General features: G+C 38.1%; 1 protein-coding gene across 1 annotated transcript; it reads left to right on the forward strand.

Annotated features, from left to right (window-relative positions):
* CHODL (chondrolectin) lies at window positions 1-27,811 on the forward strand. Its single transcript, XM_051613574.1, has 8 exons — window positions 1-94; window positions 16,428-16,740; window positions 17,474-17,631; window positions 20,893-20,940; window positions 21,306-21,389; window positions 23,010-23,112; window positions 25,326-25,398; window positions 27,274-27,811. The coding sequence occupies exons 1-7, from the start codon at window positions 1-3 to the stop codon at window positions 25,393-25,395; spliced, it is 870 nt and encodes a 289-aa protein (XP_051469534.1). The 3' UTR covers window positions 25,396-25,398; window positions 27,274-27,811.

The following is a 27,811-nucleotide window of genomic DNA, read 5'->3' on the forward strand; positions in this document are numbered from 1 at the left end:
ATGGGATCCGGAGGCGGACTGGGGCTGGCGGCGGTGCTGGCGGCCGCCGCGGTGCTGTGCGCACCCGGGGGGCTCGCCGGGCGCGTCCTCAGCGGTGAGTGCGCGGGGACTCCGCGGGGGACTGGGAGGCGGAGCGTGTCCGGCACCGGCGCGGGGGCCGGCGTGGGAGTTTAGCGCTCACAGGAGCAGGAAAGCACCGAGGGGAAGGGCTGAGACCAGACCCCTCTCGTTAAATGTCCCGCGTGCTGGAGGCGGGCTGTGTAACCTTTTTCCGAGCCGGCGCAGCTCTGCCTCGGCGGCTTCTGAGGAGCTCTCGCTGCAGCCCCAGGCTTTAGTGTGAGCCTGTCCTGGCCAGTGAGGCTCACCTGGGGTCAGCGCATCCCTCCTCAGAGCTGGAGGCAACTCTCGGTTTGGGTCTGCAGAGGCGGAAAGCTGGGCTGCCAAACTTCTGCAGCAGCCTCAAGTCAGTTCCTTCCAGCACGGTATTGTCTTGTAGAGATAGATTTTTAGATTTGATCGATTGTCTGCATAATGTAGCTTTGTTTTAATTGCTTAAAAAGATGGAGCATGCACTTGCTACAGTGTCTTCTTGAGGAACAGCTGTACAGGGATGTCTCTCTTTGCAATACAGTTAGGAAGAAAAAAAACCTAAACTTTTAAGAACACACAGCATTAATAGTTTTGTTATGTGTGGGTATATCTACAATTCTCAAAAACCGAGAGGAAGACAGTACGTCAGAAATCTGTATCTAACATTTGAGTTTAGGTTCGATTTAGGATCTGTGGAATCACATTGTGTATTTCCAGCACACAGGTGCCTATGCACAGAAGCTGCTAAATTTAATTTAAAAATGCTATTTTTAATTATACCTTGGGTCAAATTGTCCAAGCTAAAGATAAAAGGATCCTGGAGTCATGTTGGATGTGTAAGCACATCCATATATTTGTCTTGAAACAAAGGTTTACACACTTGACTGCACTTGTTAACAAGTTCTGTGTGTAAATTGCAATATGTGCAGATGAAAATGTGGCTCCTTACAAACTGATTCCAGAGCAATGCAAATTATTTGTAGACAGCTGTTTCTGGGGCTGTAATCGTAGTGTGTCAAAAAACCTTTTGGTCGTTTTCTTGTAGCAAACACTTTGTTGCTGAATTCAGCTAATTTTCTTAGTTGCTCATGGAGTACAGTCACTCAGCAGTTTCAGTGATGTTGTATTTGAAGCAAATTCATATACAGAGCTGACACGTGCTGCTCAGCTTTTGGTGAAACTCTGTCTTCCAGGAAACAATAATGAAGCAGCAGTACTTCCAACATTTTGAAAAACGTTGCCTGTCTGAAGTTTACCCTGAAATATTTTCATCTACCTCTGTTATAATGTAAACTATAATGTCATGTAGGATACAGCAACACTCTTATTTTATATGAATACTAGGTAACACTTGGCTGTTTAAGGAATAGTGAAGATTACTCATCCATGAGATGCATTTTGCATTAGTATTCTCAGTGCTGGAGTCCACGTGTGACTGAAGAAACCCCAATCCCTTAATCTTCCATCTGAAGCTTTTGCATTTAAGTGGCATATGTATCAAACTGACTTGAGGTCCATCTTTTAAAACAATGTGTAATATGTGTATAGTGCTTAGTCAAACTGTTCCTAGATACATGTAAGGCTTTGTGGCTTTTAAAGAATACAGGCTCTACCCCAGATTTCACTGAAGCATTTCAAAGCATGTGATGAGTCTCATGCCACTCTATTATGTGACTAATAGAGTGCAGGAGGGGATTGGAAGCCACTTAGAGAAGGAACCATTTATGTACTATCACGTATATTAGATGAAATTGTATTTATTAGGTAAAGGGAATCCATACTAGGCAATGACAGCCAAACATATTTTGTGTGTTTGTGCCAGAATATCCTGAAATACTGGCAGGAGAACCCTGTATTTCTCACAAGGACCACACCCCTATCCTGCCACATGCACATGGATAAGTCTAATACTAGTAGTAGTTTACACTCTTTAAACAAGCAGTACTATGGAATTATTGGTCTGTGTGTGCTCTCTACCTAACTTAACTGGATATGAGTCAATACTTACACAGACTTAAACAGACTTTTATTTAAAATGTTGTCTACATCTTAAACAGATCTGTTTCTGAAAAATTGCTAACTGAAGCTTCAATTACAATAATCTAGAATAAATGGAAACCTCAGTGCTCTTACTCCAAATAAGTTAAATACATAATCCCTGTTACTCACATAGAAAATGTTGCTGAAACTGACTTGAGTGGTGGTTGGAACTTGTGGAAAGATTCCCATTTACTACAGTAAATATGCAGCAGATCTAGCAATAATTGGAAAATTGCAACCCTTTTGACCACAGTGTCAAGAGAACAGAAGGAAGGATCTACCTTTTCAAAATGTCACTTGTTTAGGTAAAGGTTTTATATTGCTTTCTCCAAGTATGTAAATTTTCCTAGAATATAATAAAAATGATTGTTGTGTCAAACAATTCTCATTTAGGTGTCATTTCTTTGTCATCTTTAATTTGGGAATTAGTAAAGAAATTAATACAAACACTTTCTAATTTTTAATGTAGTTGGATGGATTTTTTGTGATCTGTGCTCACAGCCTCCATATTGGAGTATCTAGTGTTGCCAGTCTTCACAGAGAAATGTTTCTTAAAAAAAAAAAAAATCAAAGCAGGCTCATGAGAAAGTGCTGAGTCTGCTTTGCTGTCCTATGACATCATGAAGAACATGAAGTGATGATAATGCAGTTTGCAAAGATGCAATTACTTTAAGTATCTGTTGGGCAGGAAAGATGCAAGCTAATCTTATTACTAATATTTAACAGCCTATGTATTAATCATAGATGTTACAGCTTAGTGACTGCTGTTTGCTGTCTTTTTGTATTTCTATGGCTTTAAAATTTTTGCTCTTTGCTCTTGCTGTGCATCAATAGCTGATTAAATACTTATACAGCAGTTTAAAGCAATAAGTACCTATTTTGGTGTACAACTATTTGAATATATAAAACACTAAATGAAGAAAAACATTTGGTGGGTCATGAAACAAGAGTTGCCCCTAAACTAAAGGCTGATTTGCCCTTAAGGATGTGGGTATGCTTATTCATATAGTTTACAACTGGATTTGAGTTGGTCATAAAACATTGTAAAGTAAGATAATTAAAGAAGTATCTTCATGAGTAATAAATTGTGAATAGAGATTAAAAAAAACCTTTCTCAAAAGGCAGAATTTAATTTTGTTCCATTGGCTTGGCCTGCTTATTACACCTGAGTTTTCTCTGTCAGACTAAAGCATTTTCTGTAGATGAAGCCTATTTGGTGGGGTATTTTTGGGCATGGACTGTTAATTTTAGGCTATATTTGTAGTTCAGAATTTGAGAAAGTGTAATTTGAAAAACCACTGCCAGTATCACCCAAGGATACACATGTAAGAGTTCTATGTTGAACACAACATTTTGTTGTTAATCTCCAGCATTCCAGTCCATACTAAAAAAGTTTAATGGACATGCATGCCAACATGGTATAAGAATTATTGTTCATTTGTAGGTCTCTGTAATCACTAAAGCTGAGATTTAGAAGATTGCTAGTAAAGCTGGGCACTTAACTCCCCTAGATGCTTTTATTTATTCCTCTCCTTATGCACCTATTCTGCACAATGTCTTCTTGGGGACAATTCTGTGTTCTTAAAATGAAATGAGGTGGTGACATTTGGATATAATATATTTATAATAAGCATGCCTTGCTCTTAACCAAGAAATTCCACAATACCCCATGGAAAGACACTTACATTAGGTAAGCTGCTGTGACTCATAAATGAGAATGTGGTTTTGATAACATGATATGTGTGATGGTGAATGAGCCCTAGAGTAGAAATAGCAAAGTACTTAAGTCAGTTTCAGGAATCAGAGTTCTGGATTAGAGATGATCCCTGTGTATCAACCCTGTAAAGCTTACCTTGCCTGTGGCAGGTTGTGGGTGGGGGGAGGAGAGCTATGCAGTTTGGCCACATTGTCTCTCTATTCAGGGACTAAGGAAGGAGTGATTAAAAACGTAGCATTTTGACTCAGGCAAGCATGCTGTTTTTCCAGGAATCAAACTTATTCTGAGTATATTTTGCAAATACGGAGGAAGGCATTACCATTCTCAAACTCATGATTGCTAAGCCCCACTTGGCTAATGAGCCCAAGAGAAAATACCTAACATGGAAGGAGTAATGCTAAATAATGGGTGGGATAGTATGGATAGCCTGCTTGTATTTCACATGGTTTTTCTTGCTTCCAGGGATACAAGGCTGGTGTGCTGTCCCAGTGCATCAGCTAGGTGCAAAAAAGTCTCTCACCTTGTTAAGTCATGTTCTGTACGTTGACCTGACTTCTCTGTAGCTGAGGGCTGATTCTATGTAGAACAAACTTCTTGGTTATAAGATGTTTGCTGAAAAACATGCTTTGTTTCTTAAAGTGCTCTATACAGCATTATTTTTTGAAACTATTTTTTGAAACTAATTTCTCTTTGCAAATCTCTCATGGATCAGGAAATAATTTATAGTACTAATGCAAAATAAGTAATATAAAGCAGTACCTTGATAGTAATTTCTGCATTGTAACCCTGTCCTCATGCCTGTCACTCAGTGGTAGGAAATAATGAAGTTCTTGCTGAAGTAGTCCCCACTCCCACCACTGACAGACTTCCAGTTCCAAGCAATCTTTAGAGATACTGTCCTGACTAGGCACTTGGCATGGATCTAGCAGTATACAGCTAGTCATTGTAGGCTCACTTTATAAGCATTGAAGGAAAAAAAAAATACGGTATTTTTAGTGTGATTAATTTTATTTTAACATTGATCTTTAGAACACTGCAGATACATCCTAAAAATGCCTCTTTCTTTCAGCTGTCTACACAGTGAGGTCAGTGAGCCAGCGAGCCAGCTCAGATATGGACAGGCACATAGTGAATTGCTAAATTTTGGTGAGATCAATCCCGCTCTATATATCTCAGCTGTTTCTTCCCAGACAGGATTGTGTACATGTGAATTAACCAATGATGCTTTGCCTCCACTTGACGTTATCATAAGGATAATGTACCCTAAGAGAAAAATACTCTTAAGTTATTTCTCCTCCCTTCGAAGGACCCTTCTATTTTTGCCTTAAGTGAACTGTCACCAGCTCCAAGATTCCATGTGGTTTGACTTTTTCCACTTTTTCAATGAAATATGAATGAACAAGGATCTGTCTCTTGCATTCTCCTTTAATTGTGGAACTACAGCAAACAGATGGACACTCTATTACACTCTTGTACTGAGATGCATATAAGGTATTCCACATGAAGAAACTCAAAGTCCATAAACCAAGGAAATTAAATTAATTTCACATCCATCCATCCAAATTGTACTTACATTTGTGGCAAATACAGTTATTTTGGCCATGTAAATACACTTCCTTGGAAAATGGCATTCAGATGCCATATCCAGGGACCTTTACAGGCTGGAGAGGTGGGCCCATGCAAGTCACATGAAGTTCAGTAAGGCCAGGTCCATGGACCTGCACATACATTAGGGCAATCCCAAATACAGGCTGGGTGGAGAACGCATTGAGAGCAGCCCTGAGGGGACAGACTTGGGGGTGTTGTTTCATCCAAAGCTCAACAGGAGCTGACAATGTGTGCTTGCAGCCCAGAAAGCCATGTCCTGGCCTGCATGAAAAAAAGAGTGGCCAGCAGGTCAAGGGAGGTGATTCTCCTCTCTGCTCTGCTCTCATGAGACCCAACCTGGAGTACTGTGTCTAGTTTTGGAGTCCCCAACAAAGGAAGGCCATGGAACTGTTGGAGCAAATCCAGAGGAGGGCCACAAAGATGATCAGAGGGCTGGAGCACCTCTCCTATGAAGACAAGCTGAGAGAGTTCGGGAAGCCAAGCTCCTCAGTTGGCAATTGCATCCCAACCAGAAAAGACCCAAACTGGAATGAGCAGATGAAGGTGCCCAAGTCCAGACTCTCAGTGAAAGTCTGCAAGAGCCTTGGAGTAACTGAGCTAGTCCTACTTAAGGAGGCAAGGGAAAGCAATCTGTCTTGATGAGCAATGTTGTTCTCCAGCAAAAAAACAAGATGCAAGCACACCAGCAACACAGGAAGAGATGAAAAAGAAACAAACCCCAATCCAGCCAGCAAGACCAGAGGAATGCTCTCTTAGGAGCCATTTTATACTGAGTACTGTGGGAAAGAATACTGTGATTGGTCCATTTTTGTCACCTGATCCACTCTCTGTGCCTCATAGGCACAGTTGCTCCACCCCATTGTAATGCCACATCCACAGGCTGCTGCTGGAGTCCTGGGTGGTCTCAGGTTGGTATAGCTGTAGGCAATTTTTATCCTGGCTCTCTCAAACCCAAACAGTTTTATAATTGGAGAAGGGTAGATTTAGATTAGGTATTAGGAAGAAGTTATTTACCATGAGGGTGGTGAGACACTGGAACAGGTTGCCTGGAGAAGCTGTGGATGACCCCTCCCTGGAAGAGTTCAAAGCGAGGCTGGATGGGGCTTTGAGCAACCTGATCTAGTGGGAGGTGTCCGTGCCCATGCAGGGGGGTTAGAACTGGATGATTTTTAAGGTCCGTTCCAACCCAAATAATTCTATGATTCTATGAAATTGCACTGAAAAAGAATAAAAAAATGGATGGTGCTTGCTCTGGATAATGATTGATGAAGAATATATTTTAATGGCCAAAAGATTTATGAAGTACTTCCTTCTAGAGACAGTTTAAAAAAAAAAAAAAAAAAAAGACCTGGGTAATCAGCAGAAACTCTCAGAATTGCTTAAATTTATGTCTGTGAGAAATCCTGTTGAGGGGGTCTAGTAATTTATATAAAATTAGGTATGTGTGAAAATGTTTGCTGATTTGGGACAGGAGAATAAGAGTATTCCCTGCTCCCTGATGCTGGTACACAGCATCTACTTGTGTACACCATTCAGACTCTACAGTTTTTGTCAAGTCTGTTCCACAACATGCTAACAAGATCTTACTGGATGGCATATTATATCTGTCTCAAAAGTATCTGGGAAATCTGTTCTGGTTTCACAGTTACACAGAAAACTATTCATGAAAGGACTTAATTTCCCAGTCTTGTTAGTGTTTGTGTCAGTATTTATGCTTTTTTATTGAACAACTGAAATAATGGAGCACTCTTGATGTGTCTTTAGGCTTTGATTTTACTATGTTAGTGTGTGTATATGTATAAGAGTTTTCAGAAAAATGGAAACAATAAAGCAAAAAAACACTGGAAGCAGCTTCAGTGCTAAGTCTTTTGTTTTTTTCAAGTCCTGAGTACATAATCCACATCCTGGATCAGACTTGCAGATGCATAATTCTTTCTAATACATCCTATTTCTTATTATTTTGAATAGGCTGGAATAGATTGCGTTGATATTTGGGTGTTATCATTGGCTTCCCTGCCTATGTCTGTGGAATTGAATAAGGTTATTTATACCCATGAAGAATGTTAAACTTTGGGTAATTTTGCATTTTTTTAACAAACATAATCCATTGTTGGGAAAACTGAGGCACTGAGTATATATTGCAAAACAAAATGTTCATGCTCCATGTCCTGTGCTTGTGGTGACTTTTTTCTTACTGACAATTGGTCAAGATGCATATTGTGCCATCATCTCTGAGGGTGCCAGCAATAAGTTTCTAAGTGCATTGTCCTCATCATGCTCAGTGATGCCAAGGAGCCTGCGTTGCTCACAGTGACATTGTTGCTAGACCTTTCAAAGACAGACAAGGAAAAAATACAGGTATGACACCAGTCTCAGTTCCGTCTTAACATGGGAAAAGGGAAGGAAACTTGCAATTTGGAGGGGGTTGTCTTGGCAATTTCTTTAGCACTTTGCATGAACTCCCAGGACAGTGCAGTTTTGGACTGGCCCCTTGTGAAAGCAAGTGGCTGTCTGCCATGATCAGCCCTATGATATACCCATATAGTTCACATGATCAGAGGAGAGGAAAACTTATTATAGAAAAAGCTAAATGGCTCTCAGGCTTTTAATTTATGATGTGCTAGACAACTGAAACAGAGATGGTGCCAAAAAGTAGGTATGTTTCACTTAGAAGAAAGGAAAACTGTCAGGGCTTTAATGATTTGACTGAAGGTGGGGAAAAATAAGTACTTGGAAATACATTATAGTCCTTTATTTTGACATTGACATATGACTTGAACCAGTGAATAAAAGCTGTCTCATAAAAATTGTTATTTTTTTTTTTTCTGGTTGAAGATACTTTTCCTGTATTGATTTCTGTAGTTGTCATTGTATGTTTTCCTGCAATGATAATTATGGCTGGTGACGTGTTGATTAGCTTCTAATGAGATTTAGACTTCAAGCTACTTCTTTACAGCTCTGTTATCAGTGTCCTGAGATCTCTGCCATGTGTGCCAGGGCTGAGAAGCTAACTATAAGTAATAAATGTGTGAGTTATTTTCTTTTTTAAGTGAGTGAATAAGGCTATCACTGATTGTTGAAGATGGCAGCTTTTCACAAAGGCAGGTATTCCAGTTCTCAGTACATCAAGAACAAGCCAGTTTCTGAAACATCATGTTCCTGATTTTGAAAATCCAGACAAATTTATAGTCTTCTCTGGGGGAGACAAATTCTCCCACTGCTCTATTCAACACAACAAAAAACTTATCTGTGCTTTGCAGAACAAGGAATCCTTGCCTGCATCTTCCCAAGACTTAGAACAGTGAGGATCCTGAGCACATAGAGGCTTAAAAAACCTCTCCAAAAATAATCTATTTGGACCAATACCTGTCATCAGTGTTCATATGTATATTTTTTTAACCACCGCTTTTACAAACCAGCTATCCTGCTGCAATATGCACATAAGCTGTTAGATTTCATAGTAATTACATTTGCATTCAGCCAGATGGCAAAATCCAGGTGTTAATGATAGGCAACATTCTTTAATATTCAAACCAGCACTACCCAATGCTCCTTTACAAACAGTCTCCCATCTGATTGCTTGGATTTGTAAAAGTGTAGCTATTATGGGTCTATTGAGAACAGCTGCTATTTGGAAATAACCAAGTCAACTCCTTGTCCCCAAAAGCACTTGGAAGCAGAATAGCATAAGTAGTAAAGGCTGACATACAGGTGAAGACTCAATTTCAGCAATAAATGAATTGAAAAAACACTTAGCTGGCAAAAGGGAAAACAGAGGATACAGGGACTGAATTGGGGGAAATGCTTCTTGTGTAACTTAATATTCTGTGTAACTGTACTAAATCTCTGTATGAATAGTATAATGCAATACTTTCTTTTTACTTACACCTTTCCTGTTTTGTCTCTGTGCAGAGTTGCGTTAATCCTAGAGAAGGCTATTTGGCTGGTGTCTGAGGAGCTCTATCATAATCTTTGCTAACTGACAAGATATGGGATGATAGATAGATTATCTGGCCTATGCTTGAGAAAGAACAGAAAGAATTTGCCTTTTACCTATCACTGTATACATGCTATCTATAAATCTGTAATTTTTACATGCCACTGTTTAAGAATTAGCAAAAAATGGACTCCATTACAACATGTCTTCTAAGAAGTCTGGCTAATATATCAGTTTTACTTAAGAGAGATAGTGGCCAGCCTCTATTAAGCTACCTAGACTTTGTCTACCTGCTAATGACTATACAATATGATGTATATAAACTGTCTGTACACATATCTACTGGAATTACAGTTACTTAGAAGGCAAATGTATCTCTCAGGTATTTGATATAAGCCCTTAAAAGGGACTTGTAGCCTTTGACATTTTTTCACAAAAGAAAAATCACTTTAGATAAACTGTTTTATGACAGTTAGGCTTAACTCTCGATCCAGAAAAAGTATCAGCCAGTAATCAATCTCTCCTCTTTCTGCAAACTTGGTTATTAGGTGGGTGGTAGAAAAAAATACCTATTAAGTTATGGAAGAGTTAGCTATGAAGATATTAATACAGATATAGGCTGGCATATGATCTGTGTAGCAGTTTGTATTTGAATGGCAAATTTGTTACCATACAGGATTTCTTAGGCAGCTCAGGAGCATCAGCTAAGCAACATCTGTTATTTGAATACTGACTCAACTAGAGAACGATGTGTCTTCAGTATTACAAACTTTGGGAGAGAAGATGGCAATTTGCTTTTATCAGAAATGAAGACAGAATGTAATTATGAGATCTTATCACAGTAGTATTTTTTTAAAAAAGTAATATGAATCATCAAAAAAACAAATTAAATTCAGTAGACGGGCACAAATATGATGCAGTAAAACATCAACAGCAGTAACATAATATTTCAAAACATGACCAGCAGCTGAACCCAGTCAAAATCTGATTGGGTAATACAAAGGTCAGTTGACAAGATGCATCAGCTTTGAATTTAAATGTGATTAAGAAAATTTAATACCTTTTAGCCTCTTACTGGCCAGATTCTGAAGTGCATTACTGGGACTCAGGGACAGGTGAAAACAAATTGTACCCAGTGTCCTGCATGCTGGTTACATAGCCCTTGAGTAAATGTGATCACACAAGCTCAAGACAAAGACTCGTCTTCACAACACGAGTGATATTATTTAACTTTAGTTAACTTATGAAGATTTATTTCTTGCTATTATTTAATTACCACTTTCACTTAAGTCCTTCTGTCTCTGTTTTTTTACTTTCTTTTCAAAGGTCTCCATCAGCCTCATGCTGACCTTTGGGACTCTGTTTAGCATTTAATTTGTACCAAATACTTCTCTGTTTGTTCTGCTAAATCCATTATCTTGTGAAGAAAAAAGTCACAGTATAAAAACATAATGGAGATTTCTACAGCAGGCTTTGTGCATTCCTTTCTTCTCTCCTCACAGATGCTATGCACATGCAGCTGCTGTTCCACACTAGCCTAGGTGGATGCTAATGGTAGTGGACCCTGGACTGTATGTTAGTTTGAGGTTCAAGAAGAAGAGGGATGGGATTTACCAGCAAGGAACTTTCCTACTTGACTGTCTTCAAAACCTCCAGCTGTGTCATGTTTGTTATCAGGAAAACCTTTATGCCCCTTATGGCCCATGGGAGCGTTGTTAGGACTGAGCCTGATGCTCCTAGGGAGATGAAAAATTGAGCTGGGTAATTTATTACTAAATTTTCTTCTAAATTACTCTTAGCTATAATTTCAGTTATGTCAGACCTAAAAGGACCCATTATTTCTTTTTAATGAATCATCATTATTAAAACATAGTGGAAACATAATCGATTGAAATACCAGCTGAGAATTTGCTTGTTTCTCTTTATCCTGAGGGATATTTTTTCCCTGCAGAATTATCTGCAGAAATATTTTAACTAAGTATCAAGAATTTTAACCAAAATCTGGGTTTTTTTGTTTGGGTTTTATTTTTTGTTTGTTTGTTTTGTTGTTGGGTTTTTTTTACTTAATGTTGATATCAAAACATTCTACTAGGGAACTGCTGTGTGACACCCAGGGATGAAAACTGATACAAATGGTAGCTCGTGCTCCTTAGTGCAAGTACTGTATACTTGCTTTCTTCAGCTAAGGGGATGGTGAGAAAAAGGGACTACAAGCGAATTTCAGCCAGTTCAGGTTTGCTACGGTAGGTGACTAGAGCTATGTTGTATGGCTGCTGTATCCAGGAGAGGTAGAAAGAATAAACCTGGAGACGTTTCCATTAAGGAAACTGGAAGGACCTAATCTTGCAGTTTTGCAGCCGGGAAATAAAGAGAACAGTCTTTATCTGCTTCAACACAGCTCTTATCCCTGAACAGGCAAGAAAAACAATTGTTGATGAAAAGGTAAGGTGTGGTTTCATGACACCAAGCCAAGTGTGTGTCTTGCCTATTTCTATGTCTGTTTCTGGCCAGAGTCTAGGCGGTTCTGCTTGGGTGAGGGAAGGTGGTCAAGGATGAAGGAGCTGGTGGAGTCTATGAAAGAAGGACTTAAGCACTCCATCTTCACATCATCATATAATTAGATAAGGTTGGCTGAAACCTCAATTTGTCTGAGCATTTGTAGGGGAAAACAGTAAGAATGAGTTATTTGATCTCATTAAATTAGTTATTTAGATCTTTGATGTTATGCTGAAGGGAGGACTAAATACAATAACAGAATCACAGAATGGTAGGAGCTGGACCTCTGGAGATCATCTCTGGAGAGTCCTGCTAAAACAGGTTTACCTAGAGCAGGTTGTACAGGATTGCATTCAGGTGGATTTTGAGTACCTCGAAAGGAGATACCACAACCTCCTGTGCAGCCCTTGAAGTAAAGAACTTTTTCCATAAATTCAAATGTAACTTCCTGTGTTCCAGTGAGGGCCCATTGCCCCTTGTCCTGTTGCTGGGCACCACTGAAGAGAGTCTAGCACGATCCCCTTGATGCCTGCCCTATAGGTCTTTATAAGCATTGACAAGACCCTCTCTCAGCCTTCTCCAGGCTAAACAGACCCAGGTCTGTCAGCCTTTCACAGAATCACAGATTTTTTTGAGTTGGAAGGGACCTTAAAGATCATCGAGTTCCAACTCCCCTGCATGGGCAGGGTCACCTCCCACTACAACAGGCTGCTCAGAGCCCCATCCAACCTGCCCTTGAAGATCTCCAGGGATGGAGCCCCCACAACATCTCTGGGCAGCCTCTTCCAGTGTCTCACCACCTCTTCATAAGAGAGATACTCCAGTCCCCTGATCAACTTTGTAGCCTTCCACTGGACACTCTCCAGTAGTTCCCTGTCTTTCTTGAACTGAGCAGCTCATAACTGGACACAGTACTCCAGGTTTGGCCTTACTAGGGCAGAGAAGAGGGAGAGGACCCTCTCTTGACCTGCTGGCCACACTCTTCTTAATGCACCCCGTGGTTTTTTTTTGCTTTTTTTTTTTTTTTTGCCTTTTTTTCTTTTTTTTTTCTTTTTCTTTTCTTTTTTCCCTTTCTGGATACCCTGTGATGAAACAATGTTTTCCTTTATGTTTTATTTCATCTCTCAAGCAGCAGAGGGCAGATTTTGTGTAAGGGTTGTAAGGGCCCAACTTGCCTATAGTTATTCACATTGTGTAGCCTGATTAATTCCAACAGACTTACTTACAAATCCAGTTTCAGTTCAATTGTGATGGAAAAACTGGAATTATACAGTTGAAATAGCAAATGTTGCTTTAGAATTAACAGTGGAGTCTTGTTTGCTGCAAAGATGTTAGAAGGTAAAATAGCCTGTAGTTCATGTTTTCATTGTTGTCTTGTGTGCTATATAATGTGGTCCATTCTGTCATTTTTCACTGGTAAATAATTTCTGCTTTGTAGTTCAGAAATTAGTAGTGAGAGCTGTAAAAAATTAAGCTTGAAAATTTGACATCTCATTGTGTTCTAAGAAGAGCACTAAAATGTCAACCGACTTGTCAGCTATTAAGGCACAACTATGGTTTTCCATTAACACATTGAACTAGCTCTGCTATGGCAGATAAAAGTCCCCTTGGAAAGAAGAAAGAAAACATTCAGATGAGGTCATTGCCTATACACAGGAACTAAATTAACTAGAAAAAAAAATCACAGCTTCTTCCAGAAAGTGTACTACTTTGTGTCACATACTTCATTCCCATGGGATGAGACTTAATGCTAAATATTTTTTGGTTCCTTGCTGTTTTCTCTGTTGTTTTCTTGTGCAAATGATCAACCTGTAAGGAATAAATTTTTCCTTTGCTGTAGGTGTAGAGAGCAACAAATGAAAGAGGAGTAATTTAGGAGTTGGATTGTACACAAATTTTCACTTGTTAAGTTCTTTAAGTTTATAATACTTGATTTTAGAGTTATTTAACCTTGCACAAACATCTGCAATAACTATAGCATCCTCAAAAATTATTCAGTTTAGGGGGAGGAAAAAAAAAGTAGTCACAAAAAGTTTGAATATTTTAGCTCATTAACCCTTTCAGATAAGTCCCTTGGTACAGATTAGGCCTTTACATCAAGGAGGCTTCCTGCTCCAAGTGCACAACAAGGGCAAGCTGTTACTGGACTCCACAAAACAAGCACTTATGGGTGGCTGGAGTGGCACCTCTTGAGCAGCTCTGCTGTCCCTGTGCATGACTGGTGCCTGTGCTTCCCATCTAAGCTCCATACAGTTCCATCTTGTTGCCTCAGCTTATTGTGGATGATGGAGCTGGCCCTTGACACTGATGCAGCCTCCTTATTGGACCAGTGTACAGCACAACTTACCATTTATGGACATGAGCCTTGTAGCATCTCCGAAACAGCACCTGTCATTTGGCAACATGAGTCTCTGTGCAGGAGCTGACTGAGAGGCAAGTACTTTGAAGAAGCCTGGACTCATTTGTCCTGTTGGAGAGGTAATTTGAGGTTTTGGGACAATCACAGAGCAGAGACTGTGCAGGAGAACAGGGTATGTGGGGGTCAATTCAGCCGCCTGAGACACACATGGGGAAGTGGAGTGTATGGGTGGAAAGCTAGCTATATACCTGTGAAAGGGAGGTGCATAATAAGAGTTAGAATTGGTAGTGGCATGACCGAAATAATGACAGGGATATATTGATAACTGAATTTGCTTGTAATTTACTACTTGGTGTAAAGAAGGAATATGTGCATAAAGTGAAAAGAATCATAAAAGAGTTTATTTCTAAAAATTGTCTGGGAAATAAAATGACCAAGGCAATGGGAAATGGACTCTCCATAAATTTGCATATGCATTTTTAATTAATGTATTGAATCCAATCTTTACTTACAGGGAGAGGTGTGGTCCCTTTTCCTAGTAAATGATTAGTGTCCTACATAATTCACTGCTAGCCTTTAGATGTTTGCATTGCTGTGTACATATGTGTACTTTGGCAATAAGCCATAGTCACTCACCCAGTGGTGAGGAGTAGAATGTTGAACAGCTACTCCTTCAGCATGCACTCTATCTTGTCAAGGAGGCAGAGCTCCCAGGGGGAAATAAATGAAAACTGTGATCATGTTAGCAAGATTTGAATTGAAACATTATAGATTAAGGGAATAAGTTGCAATTTCACATGCAACTTTCGTTCTTGGACTTTCTGCTTTTGAGAATTTAGTTATCACTTTTATTTTTATAATAGGGTTAGTTTCTTGTTTCAAGAAGTGTTATGAGGAAATTTTATATGCATCTGTAACAAAGAGTCTGCTCCTTGATTCTTCAAAACCATTGCCCAGCTAGGACTATGGCTTTTATGTATTCATTGACAGCAAGGCCTTAACCAATAGGAATAAAGGGAAATGGCAGGAAAAGAATCAGGATGGACATGGCCTTGTCAGAACATTATCTGGAAGAGTCTAAGTAGGCAGTCTCTTCCTGATCTTAGAGCCTGGCTTTTGCCACGGATATCTGTGGCTCACACTTGTCCTTATATTACTTTATTCTTATTCCTGTATTATTTTGGCAGTCACTGATACACAAGTGACTTTTCAGAAGTCTATTTGCCAAACCTAAATAAGAGTGAGATTGCAAAGACACTTCTACTGACAGTTTTTCTCCCAGATGAACTTTAATAGGGTGTCATAAATAAAAGGTTTCAGAGTTGTTGTTTGTTTGTGGTGGGTTTTTTTTAGAAAGATTGCAAGAATCATGGGAAACACTAGAAAACCAAACATAATTTATCCCTGTTTCCCCTATAATTTAGATAATTTTTCACAATTAAAAAGATCCCAAAAGAGGAGAGATTTGTGAGATTTAGATGTAAAGCATGAGATGGTCTTGTTTTTTACATTCCTATGTTTATGTAACGTTGATATAGTACTCATATTCTCTGCAAATTCTTGAAACTGTGCTCTGTGCGACTATAAAGGAGTCTTTCATCACCTCTTGTGTTATATGAAATCTGCTATGGAAAATATGTTACTCTGTCAATAAATACAAAAATGAAGCAACATTGAAGCAAGAAGAATTAATGTTATTGTCTATTTTAGGCTTCTTTGTTCACTTCTATGTTTGTTCGTTGTGTATAGAAAAGCAGAGCCTTCAAAAACTTAAGTACAACTTAAGCTATAGAATGATGTTGCGGTTTCCCAGTGACAATTAGTGTGAAGTAGTTAAGAAACTGCCTTCCAAACAGATCCTGGCTTTAACAGAGGGGCCTGATGGTACAGTCATTAAAGTAGAGAACATTCTTCTAGAAGTCAGTGGGAGTTTTGAGTGTCTTGCGGAGTTTCACAGGCCTTGGGAGGAATGCCATAATCCCCGTGTATTGTATGATATCTGCAATTTGAATTAAAGCTAAGGTTCTCTGCAATGTCACTGTATGACCGTGTCCCCTTCATAGAGGGGCACAGGAAAAAAAACTAACAGCCTTCTCCATCACTGAATGCATGCTGAGCATTTTTTTTTTTTTTCAGTTGTATGAGTATACTCTAAACACACTCTTATTTGTATTTTCCAGGACAGAAGGTGTGCTACGGTGACCACAAGCGTTCTTGTTACAAGTTAGCTTATTTCCAGGACTTGTCTAGACGTGTGGGCTTTCAGGAGGCCCGCCAAGCTTGTGAAATTGATGGTGGGGCTTTACTGAGCCTGGAAAGTGAAGCTGAGCAGCAATTAATAGAAAACATGTTGCAAAACCTCACAAAGTCAGGCTCTGGGATTTCTGATGGCGATTTCTGGATTGGGTTGTGGAGAAGTGACGATGGACTAGCTTCCTCACGTGCTTGCCCTGATCTCTACCAGTGGGCCGATGGAAGTATTTCACCTTTCAGGTAAGTCCATAAAACTGCTTGTTGAGATGGTTTCATTCAGAGAAATGGAGAGTGAAATGTCCAGCAAGTCTTCTAGAAAGAGGTTTTAAGCAGCCCACCATAACTTCTCCAGTACAGGGGAGCTGGCAATGAAAGTTTTGAATTTGAAGCTCTAGAAGGATGACATAGTGTGGCTTCAGCCTACAATTTTCTTTGCTTCTATCTCATGAGTTTGTGTCTGTATGGCTTTTGGAGATTTTCTGCTTCACAGAGAGAATTTGGGATGTGGTCTGAAAGAAGCAGACAAATTCTGCAAGATTCTGGCCATCTCAAATCAGGGAGCAAGCCACCAAGTAAATTAATGCATATTACTTAGTGTAAATTGTTCTGTTTCTACCCTATCTTTTGAAAAGCTTTTAATTTCCTGATCAAACAAGTGGCCAGAGTAGCAGCAGCTCACAGGACTCAGGACAGCAGGACAGGTAAGAGTCGGGTAGGAAAGAAAACAGGTAGCAGAGCAGTAAGGTGTTATTTCTGCAGAGGTGCTCTGGTCAGAATATTTTTTTAAGATCCAGAGATGTGCGCCCAGACCTTAAACTCTTTTCACAGAGGAGTTGTGGGAAATGTAGCCTATCTTGGAAGAGGATGGAGCTGTTGGGTTTGACATGTTTTCATTGATGTAAACACCTTTCCTTGGCATCTCGATGAACCTTGCCTTCAAAATTTGAAAGTTTGTCTTTATGTGTGCCACTAGAAATTGGTATACAGATGAGCCTTCCTGTGGAAGTGAAGCCTGTGTTGTGATGTATCATCAGCCAACTGCAAACCCAGGTCTGGGAGGGCCATACCTTTATCAATGGAATGATGATAGATGCAACATGAAGCACAATTTTATCTGCAAGTATGGCCCGGGTAGGTGAAACTTAAGTTGCATTTCACAAGTAAGACAATTTCTTGGACAAAAAAAACCCTTTTGTTTTGTAAAGGAATCTGCAAATGCCTTGTGACCTGTGATACTGATTTTTTTGGTGTGTGAATGCCTGAGCTGACCTAAACAAGGGCTGTAATATATAAAATCTAGTGGTAATTTAAATCTATCTGTATCCAAATAGAATGTTTTCATTGTTAGCTTCACTGTCATTCATTCCTAGGTTTACTTTAATTTAACTCATTCACTATTTATTTGATTCTCCAGAAAATATTTTCAGTGGCCATTTACTGCTTTCCTTGCTAGCTGTGAGGTGGTATGACCAAGATATTTCCTGGTCATACTGTAAAAAAATTACAATGTCCTTTCACTTTCAGTCCTCTGACATTTTATACCAACTTATGTGTGATAGCTGTTTCTAAAAGTTTTTATTAAATGAAGAAAATAGAAGACCAGAACATCAAAAAGCAAATTATGTGTTCATACATGTAGATTTATACATATGAAAAGCAGATGCACACTAGTTCAGATGATGACAGAAAAAGCCAGATTTTAAGCAGTTTGGCTGTACTTCCAGATGTTGCATAGGTCCTATATATGTCAGTAGAGGAAACAGGAACTATAAACTAGAACTTTGTACAAAGAGAAAAAGGACACGAAAAGTAAACTTTCAAGTTGAGCCTGTAAGCAGTTTCTACTTTTGGTGGCACTTCCAGTGAATAAAATAATGTTTTCAATAGGATCATGCAAGTATTTTCAAATAATATATAGTGTCTCTTCAAAAACTAAGCTGAAAGTCAGAATGCATATAAAATCCTACCTTCTTTTTCTATGCTCATGATCTAGCAATAGTCACACATTTTGTAGACATCCATCTGTCTGTAGAGATCCAGACTATTTTCCTCCTCCGGTTTTTGTGGATAGATAGCTTTTTCACTGTCTGATATCTTAATGGAGATATTAAAAATTAATATTGCAAGTAAATATTAAACACTTGGAACTCTTGATAATACCCACACATTTTATATCCACACATTTTATCCCCACCCTTTAAATCTGTTCCTGAATGTAAAATTATTAGTGACTAGTAGTGTCTTACAGTGATCAGTTATCATCTTGGTCACACAGGTCATTCAATGTCCTGTAATATATACAATTTTATTAATTTTACAGCTGATCAGAATTATTTTAAAGTGAGAGAACACAATAAAAATGTTCAAGGTTGTTAAAATAAAAACATTTTAATATCAGAAAATGCAGCTTTGATTGAAACTGCTAAGTTTCAAGTATATTTAATATTTTTGAAACCAAACAAGTTTATGTGAAAGAATTTTTCTGTAATAGTGAACTAGTTACCATTCTAGCTGTGATATTTTTATTCTCCTATTCTTTCACTGTCTGAAAAAATACCAAGTATTTTGGATTGGCAGAAAATAAAGTGATAAATGTAACAATGAAAATTATTTTCTATTTCCTTCACTGTTTAGAAATAGATTACTAGTGTATAATGAGGCATATAATAAGGCAAACTATGTATAGGTAGATCATTATTAGGACTGACATTGTTATGCAGCTAAATGCAGTACTGCTGAATTATAGTTATTTACTTTTCAAGCTTTGGAATTGTGTTATTTAGGCAAAGGGGCTATTCTCCAGACATGTATTTTTCTATCACATGAAGATGCATAAATGTATATAAATAGGTGTGTAACATTTCTTTCATTGCCTGAAGAAAGTGCCACAATGTTTCTAAGAAAATTACATTTGCTATCTAAAACCTAGTGAAAGTTAAAAATTACCTTCCCCCCCCCAAATCACTGTAATAACTTCAACGTCAGTCATTTGCAATATAAGAGACATCAATTTTACCAGGAATATAAAAGTGCCACATGTGTATTGAATTTCTCTTTGTTACCTAAGTGTATTGTTTTTTTACAACTTTCCTATCAGTTTTGAGTATATGGTGTATGATACCAGAGGTTGCAGGTGACCATGATGAAGTTGCATATGATTGTACCATCAGCAAGTTCAGAGCAATGTTTATTAGGCAGTCTTACAGGTACATGTCTGGTAATCACTTCCGTTTTTCTGAGCACTTTTTGTAGAACCTCCTTTGACAGCATTTACTGTTGCAATGTTCATTCTGGCTTTAGATCATATTGATCACTTAGTGATCTTAAATTTAGTTATAGATTGGTAATTGCAACCACATTTAGTTCCTGTCCAGCTCCTGTAAGTTTGATTATGCAATCAAATTAAAAACTCATCTCCTCTTCTTCTGTCTAGATCCAGCAACTCAGTTCTTCGTGGTATTTTGATATCTTTAAATATGGCCAAACAAAGCCAGTTTTTGCTGGAGTAGCTGAGATAATCACCTTTGTTCTAGTAGGCTTTATTGGTCCTTCAATTTCCTCCAGCATTTCACACTTATCAGGATACTCGGAACTGTAGGCTGATAGCACTACAATAGTAATATAATTTTATGATACAGGCATGGTATTCAAACAATCATGCAGATTCCACTCCTATGCTCATCCTTTCAATATGAGGTGATTGTTTCTGTAATCTTTGTAAACTCTTAGCTGTAGCAATAGGCTCAAGTAAATTTTCAAGCCTATGCCATACAAAGTCATGAAGTGGTTCTTCAGTTTCTGATGCATTACAGGAAATACACTATTATTGCTTTTCTGGTAATTTCACTTCTGTATGTGATGTTTTAGAACCCACGGCTCATGGTTTGTGTTTTCAGACTGCTCATTATAGATCAAACTATACGAAGCTGACGCCTAACCTCACGAACTTGTACTGCTTTGTTTTGCCTCATACCTAATATTCTGTAAACATTATTTGGGAAATGTTAATAAGATTTAAGTATTAATCAAGAGCACATTCTCTCTTATATTGTTTTAGGATCATCTGCACAAACAGAACTTTGAATGTGTTAGGATTTTTACTCAGCACAAGAAATTAAAGGGATTCAATCATTAGCCAGTAACCTAGCAGAGACCAGCAAGAGTTGGAACTAGAATAAACTACAGCACTTTTCTAAGGACTGAGAAAGTATGAACTAGAAGTAATTTGATGGTAGTTTGCAAATTGCCTTTGTTAAGAAGATTAAATGATGAAGAATTGTTTTGGAGAATGTATCAATTCCTGTGATACTGCATGCAAAATAATGACAATATCTCTTTTATTACATACACTTTTCATTCTTCAATGATTGATTTCAAATATTGATTTAACAGATAATGTCTTAGAAAAAGAATTAGGAGACAGAGCAGACCCAGATTACGGTAAGAAATTTTTAAAATATCAAATTTGTTGGAATGATAAGGCAGAATTACCAGGATATCTTACCTGTTTCCAAAATTAGTCAAGGTTAATAGCCACAGTTGAGAACTGGAACATAGGGAAATTAATCCTTTAGAGAGAAATAGCTACAAATATATGACTGTTTTTCAGAATAGCACTTCTCATAATTCTTGTTCCGGATGTAATTCTAATTTTGCAATAAAAACTTATTTATATCTAGCATCTTAATCAATCCTGAAAATGTTAATTTTTCTCATGTAAATTGATATGTAATTACTTTTAATTTAATTAACAACAGCCATATTTTATACTCACTGTTTCCTAACATTTCCAATATCCTTTTCAGGTATTTTTCCAACGGTGCCACCAGGAAATCATTATGACACAAGCAAACCAGAAGATCAGTATCATGCTATTGCTACTGAAGCAGGTAATGTGTTCACAGGAATTGAGTGTTCTGGTAAGAAAAATTAACAATGGACTCAGTTAAATTGATCTTTAACAATTTCCTTTATTGTCAGTGGGAGGAATTAGTGTATTTCTCCAGGAGGTGCCCTGAAAAAGCATACTTTAATAGCATTTATAAAGTTTTAGTTAGTCCGCTTCTTAACTGTGGAAACAAATAATTTCCATGCCTCCCCAAACTTTGATCCAAATCTACAGTGTAGCAGTCATTGAAATCTGCACTGTTGTCTCTGACCCTGGTGAGCCTCTGTCAAGATGCGAGATTTCACTGCTGTTCACCCAGCTGTGGAGCATCTCCTTCTAGGCCGTGATACCCATCCCTTGCCTCTTGCTTATCTCCTCCCCACCTCTTTCTGCAACCTGTGTAACAAATGTGCATACATTATATTATAAAGGCACAAATTATTCTTTCCTAACAGAGAGGATGTGAAGTTTTCAGTTTTCTGCAGAGCAAGCACTCTGCAATAGCTCTCTCAAGTACCCTGCATTTTAAGAAATACCGTGTGCTAAGAGGAGGTAATTGCAGAGAGGGCCCTCGATATTTTGAAAATGTTGAAATGATACAGCCAAGGGACTTGCTGTAATGCTACCAGCTCCTTCATTTTGCAATTTCTGTCCTGAGCAGAGTCCTGCAGTTCATGAGGAGTTGCAGCATGTCCTTAATTCAAGGAACTGAATATTCCTGAGGAGCATCTCAGAATCTTACAGTATTACAGAATGGGATTATAGAAAGATGGCATTCCTTTTTCAAACTTGTTGGCTGGATTTGAGCCATTTTTGAGCTGATGTTCCCATTGTTTGTAACTCCAGAGGAATGGGTATACCAACTAATTGTATTTTGAAGTCACTAATACTATTTTTACTAGCAATGCAAAGACTTTCTAACTAAAACTCATAAAGAAACCCAACCTGAACATCCACATTTATTCTTGCTAGTGAAAATATGCTCAAAAGAGGACAATGGGTAAGAAAGCCTCCATAATTTGTATGTTAAATGTATACTGTTTTAAAGCATAGGCATATACTTACTGAAAAACAGTCAGACCCTTTCTAGAAGTTGTAGACCCCATCCTCTATTCTAGACAAGATTGCCAGCTTGTACCATTTCCCACTCTTTTTGCCCAGGGATCTGCAGGGAAGCACCTTTAGCTCTTTTCGTATTAGAGAAGGAAAATGTACATTTGTCTTTTATGGGAAATGGGGAGACCACAGCGGGGTTTGTTCCACTAGTGGTCCTGCATGAGTGGGATTTCAACATGTAAGGGCGACTGAGTAGACAGGTTATATGGACTGTAAACATAATAGGCTGAAAAATACACTCTCTTTACATATTTACATTTTCAGTTCTCTTATTGGTGCACTTAGAAAATACCAGAACTTAAGTCCTTAAGATATGATTTGCACATTGCTGGAGAAGTACCATATTATTCTTGATATTTCTGAATCATCTGTCTGGAGCTCTTCCTATAAAGGGAATGTATAAATTTTCTCTTGTATAATTTAATATATTTCTGAAATTTTACTCCAGATCTGTACTCACATATTTCAACATAGGAGACATTAATGAGAACTTTTTGTCTTGTAGGTATAATTCCAAATCTAATTTACGTCATAATACCTACTATACCACTACTGCTGTTGATACTGGTGGCTTTTGGGACTTGTTGTTTCCAGATGCTTCATAAAAGGTAAAATATACTAATCCAAAATGGTCTTAAAATACAGAATTCATGTTTCCATTGGCAAGCTGTTCATACTGAAACTGCTTACATCTGTCCTCAAATATGCAAATAAGCATCTTTTCATCTATTAAAATCCAAGTAGGTGACAGCTGAACATTCACCATCAGGCTTTTCCACAATACACTGAAATAATCCCAGGTCTCTCAAAGTATATTGCCATTAGGAATTCACCTGTTTCTGAAGCAGGTATCTTTGCTAACCATTTGATATGCTGAGCACTTTTACTTTACCTCTTTCATCATGATTACAACCTATGCAGCATCTGGGCTTTGGCAAATAATAGTGTGGTCCTCACTGATACAGGATGAACTCAAGGACCCACTTCAGTTTCTGACCCCAAGTGCATTTTTTTACAAAGATAAACCTAAGGGGCCAGAAGCTGTTTAATGTAGTTTCAGGGCACATCCCATCTGAGCAACAAATTAGTCACTTGAGTAGACAAATTGAAAACAAAAAACAAAACCAAGTTGTGAACACACACCGATACAACTCCCCTGTACATCATGTATCTGTCAATGATGATGCATAAAATAGATAGATACATGTTCACAGATGTATTATTATGCAAATATGAAACATTTCAGCCTTTGAAACAGGATATGTTTTGATTCACATTTTAAAATTGTTTGAACTTTTTAAGTTTCTCAAAATATTATGTACAAAGATATGACAACATATGATACTTTTTTTTTTCTTCTGACTTCGTCTTTCTGAAAGTATCAAGGATACTCTTAATTCTGCAGGATTTGGTTTTTTTTTTCATGAAGAGTTCTCAAATTAATTTAATCCAGAAAAGTTTAAACTTAATTATGTTTTATGGACAAACACTATTTTGGTAAAATAACTAAAATAATAAACTGATTCGCAAGCTGTTGAAGAGCTCTTGAAGCTCTTGAAGAGCTGGAATGCTAATAAGGAATATGACATAAGTGTTTTAGGGAATCAGAAAAAAAAAATATTCCTCCTTTTAGTTTTTATTTTTTCTTTAGAGACTTCATCTAGCATTTTCTGCAATTAAAATTAAAATACCTTATTTCAAGTGAGAAAACACTCCAGATGTCAAGTCTGCTTTTTCTGTGTGAGGGAGTGTACACTGGTGTTTGCAGCACTCCTTAGTCATGTGTCTCACCGAAACAAGTGGACATAAATAGAAATTATTGAGGTCTGCATCATAAACTACATTGTGTCTTTATGTTATGCACTTTTTTATAAAAAAAGGATGATGTGCACTTTCCGACATGTCTTAATGGCAGGCAAGTTCAATGTTGTGAAAGGTTGCATTCAAACCTCAGTGCTGGGGCTGTAGAAGGTTGAAAACTCAAATGAAAAAGGGAAATAAAAGATGCATATGCATCATATGCAAAACAATGTCAATTACATAAGTAATCTAACTCTGGAACACTTACTACAATGGAGCTGAATTTCTTGGTAAGTATTACATACATGTTCATTTCTTTTCTGGAAGCTCTTTCTCTCCCCAGAAAAGGTTCAGCTCTCCGATACTCCTGGGAAAACAACGAGAGACTCATGGCCCACTGAAATCAATAGAAATACTAGTGTTGACTTCAGTCGGCTTTGATCAGGCCTTTGATGCTATAGCAGCTTATCCAGAAGTAATGAATCTGAACTTCCAAGACTTAAAAATGGCATGACATAGATACGGAAATTCATCTTGAAAGGTTGTACTTTTTCTGTTAGCTGATTATTTGGTAGATTAAATAATACAAAAGTCAGGGAGCAATTGATTTGAATAAAAACCAGATATTTTGTTCAGAATGTTTCTTTTGGGTTGCAGTAAAGCTTTTAATTAAAGAAAATAAACTACATTTTCATTAAAATTCACTTGTGTCAGAAGAGGAAATTCTGGTATCACAAAAAAATGAAGTATTTTCTTTTTTATTTGTTGAAACAGAATTTTGTTTTTAAAAAATGTTTCCCTATCTATTTTGAGTTATATTTCCACATATGAACAACCTTGTAAATAATTTTGGTTCATCACAAATACACAGTTCTTGGGTAAAAATCTAATAAAAAAAAAAAAAAAAGAGGCAACCACTTGAACTGGTCGTCTAGACACTGTAGAGCTTTAGGAAAGGGATTCTGTGGGAAGGAGGGATCCCCACCTTTCCAAATGAACCTGACTTCTCATTCTTTTTTAGGCTTCCACAACATGGTGACCTTTCCTCTGAAAGCCACAATCCATGGCCAACCAGGACATGCCTAGCTTGAAAGGTCATGACTAATTTTGCCTGCCATTGGGCTTTTAAAAGGGTAGTAATGAGGCAAAGCAAAATATCTTCCCTACAGCTAGTAGAAATGATCAGCTCATTCATGCTTAGATGCTCTCCCTTTCATTTCTTCCAGGGAAGCAAGGAGAAACTGCTTCAAAGACCCATCTCCATTATCATCTGAATGCCTTGCAGAAAGTTTAAATTCCAACCTGGTATATTTCTGTTTCTATGATTGCATTTGATGGTCAAAACAGTGATATGCTTAAGCTATTTATTGCATCTTCCTTACCTTTCTTACTAAAACCTATTTCCTGAACCACATGCATAGCTGTTGAAAATCAGCATAGCTTGGCTGAAGATAAGCTTATTTTATACAGCTAAATTCTGATCCAAGGTATTTAGAAATTGTTCCTGCTGTGTGGCAAGGACTCTCCATTCAAAAGCACTCAATCTTTAATTTACAAAATATGCCTGATTTTGCTGTACTAATCTGGAAGTAAATGTAGTGAATCAATTTCTTTATAGAAAGAAGTGCTGAACCTACTTGATTCATGGCAATTGCTTGTTGTATAGCATTGTGGCCTGATCTAAAGTCCACTGAAACCAATGGGAGTCTTTTTAATTACTCCAATGGGCACAGGTACATAATGCATTACGTTGTAGGACTTCAGAGGTAAGTCTGGAGGAACTAACAAGTACTCTACCATCCAGCTCCCTCAAAATACGTATTAGATCAACTCAAACTTGCCTACTTCTACACATCAGGAAAAGAGGAAAACTGAATGTATAGGACTGTTGGGATCTGGAGTCTCAGGTTTCCAACTTTCTGAATTATGTAAGGCTACTTTTCTGTTTTTTACTTAATTGGAAAAAATAAAAATCAGTGTGAAAAATTCTGGCCAGAGACTAAAACATTTTTGATTGAAATGAGGCTGAAGCGACTCCTGAAGTGCCTTTTCTGTAGACTGCAGTGCACTGTCATCTGCCATCTAAGTGAGGGGAGGTGGTGTGTTGTGTCAGTCATAGCAGAGATGCTAGCTGTGTGGAAAAACTGGTGTCAACTTACAGGATACCTCAGGGCTGCCTGTAAAATTCAGAGTAAATATTTTTTTTTTGCAGTGCAAGTACTTTTGGAACCTTTTTAAATTTTTTTATTAAAAAAGCAGCAAACATAAAAGCTATTACAGTTTTAAATGAAAATTGGGCCTAAGGAAGCTTTCTACCAGTCATTCATTGCTAGGAATCTGATTCATGCATCATTACTTCATTAGACGTTAGGTCAAGCCCTGAAAGGAAGAGGCTTTCTGATGTATCAGTACACACTGGTAGCTGTTAGTGTACTCTGGTCACTGGGGTGTAGCTCCAGGATGCACGTGGGCAGGGTTGTGGTAGCCCCCCAGGGTGGGTGGGCTGCACCCTGAGCATGTTGGACATAGGCTCAGGGGCATGTGTGCTCCCATCCCCCAAACATCCCCCCAGACAAGGGCAGTGCCCAGACTCCCACCAATATGGTCAAACAGTATCCACACCTATCTCTGAAAAGACCACTCTGAGTAGGTGTGGTTGAAAGTGGGGTGGAAAAAATAATAAAATAAATAAAATACAGGCCAAGTCATTTCTGTTCCTGGGAGAAGTGCTGCTAAGCAGGGTGGTCTGGTAACACTGATAACAGTTGCTTACCTTGACTCACCACCCCTGTGGTGCTATGCTTGGTGCAGCATGGGCAGAACCCTTTTGTAGATGGGGAACTCATGCTATGAAAGCAACAAACATGACCTTCAAATAGGGGATGAAATACCCACGTCTGATCACAAACCTGAATCAGGACTGCAAAAGCACACATTCACTGAAAATAGTTTGTATTTTTCTTTTTCAGTAAAGGAAGAACTAAAACCAGTCCAAACCAGTCCACACTATGGATTTCCAAGACGCCTAGGAAGGACAGTAGCATGGAGGTATAATGATTTACTGACTGGAAACAAAGCAAAAATAACATTTTGCATTCAGACTGTATTATAATGTTGACAAAAACATTAGCTTGGAATGGCTTGAAAATGCGAAGGATCTACAAGAATGAACTGTAAGCTCCCCCTTGAGGCAAATGTTGAGATAATTTTTATATAATGTTTGATTATTAATTCAGTAACAAAATATGCCATGCTAAATAAAGGGTATGTGTTTATTTTGCTAAGAGACGTAAGTTAGCTAGTTGTGAGCAATGAACTGAAGAGAGCATTTGAGGTTTTTATGGGGAAATATCTACAATGTATATCAGTTTTAAGATTGTTTGCAGTTAAAACCCCCTCTTTGTTTCCTTTAGTCCCTCATGCATTGTAATGTAGTTGATGTACTGGAAATGGAACTGACAATTTTACAGTGTAACAATTATTTATCTTTGCATAAATGTTTGATAC

The sequence above is a fragment of the Apus apus genome, chromosome 1 (assembly GCF_020740795.1).
Source record: "Apus apus isolate bApuApu2 chromosome 1, bApuApu2.pri.cur, whole genome shotgun sequence".
NCBI classification, from domain to species: domain Eukaryota; kingdom Metazoa; phylum Chordata; class Aves; order Apodiformes; family Apodidae; genus Apus; species Apus apus.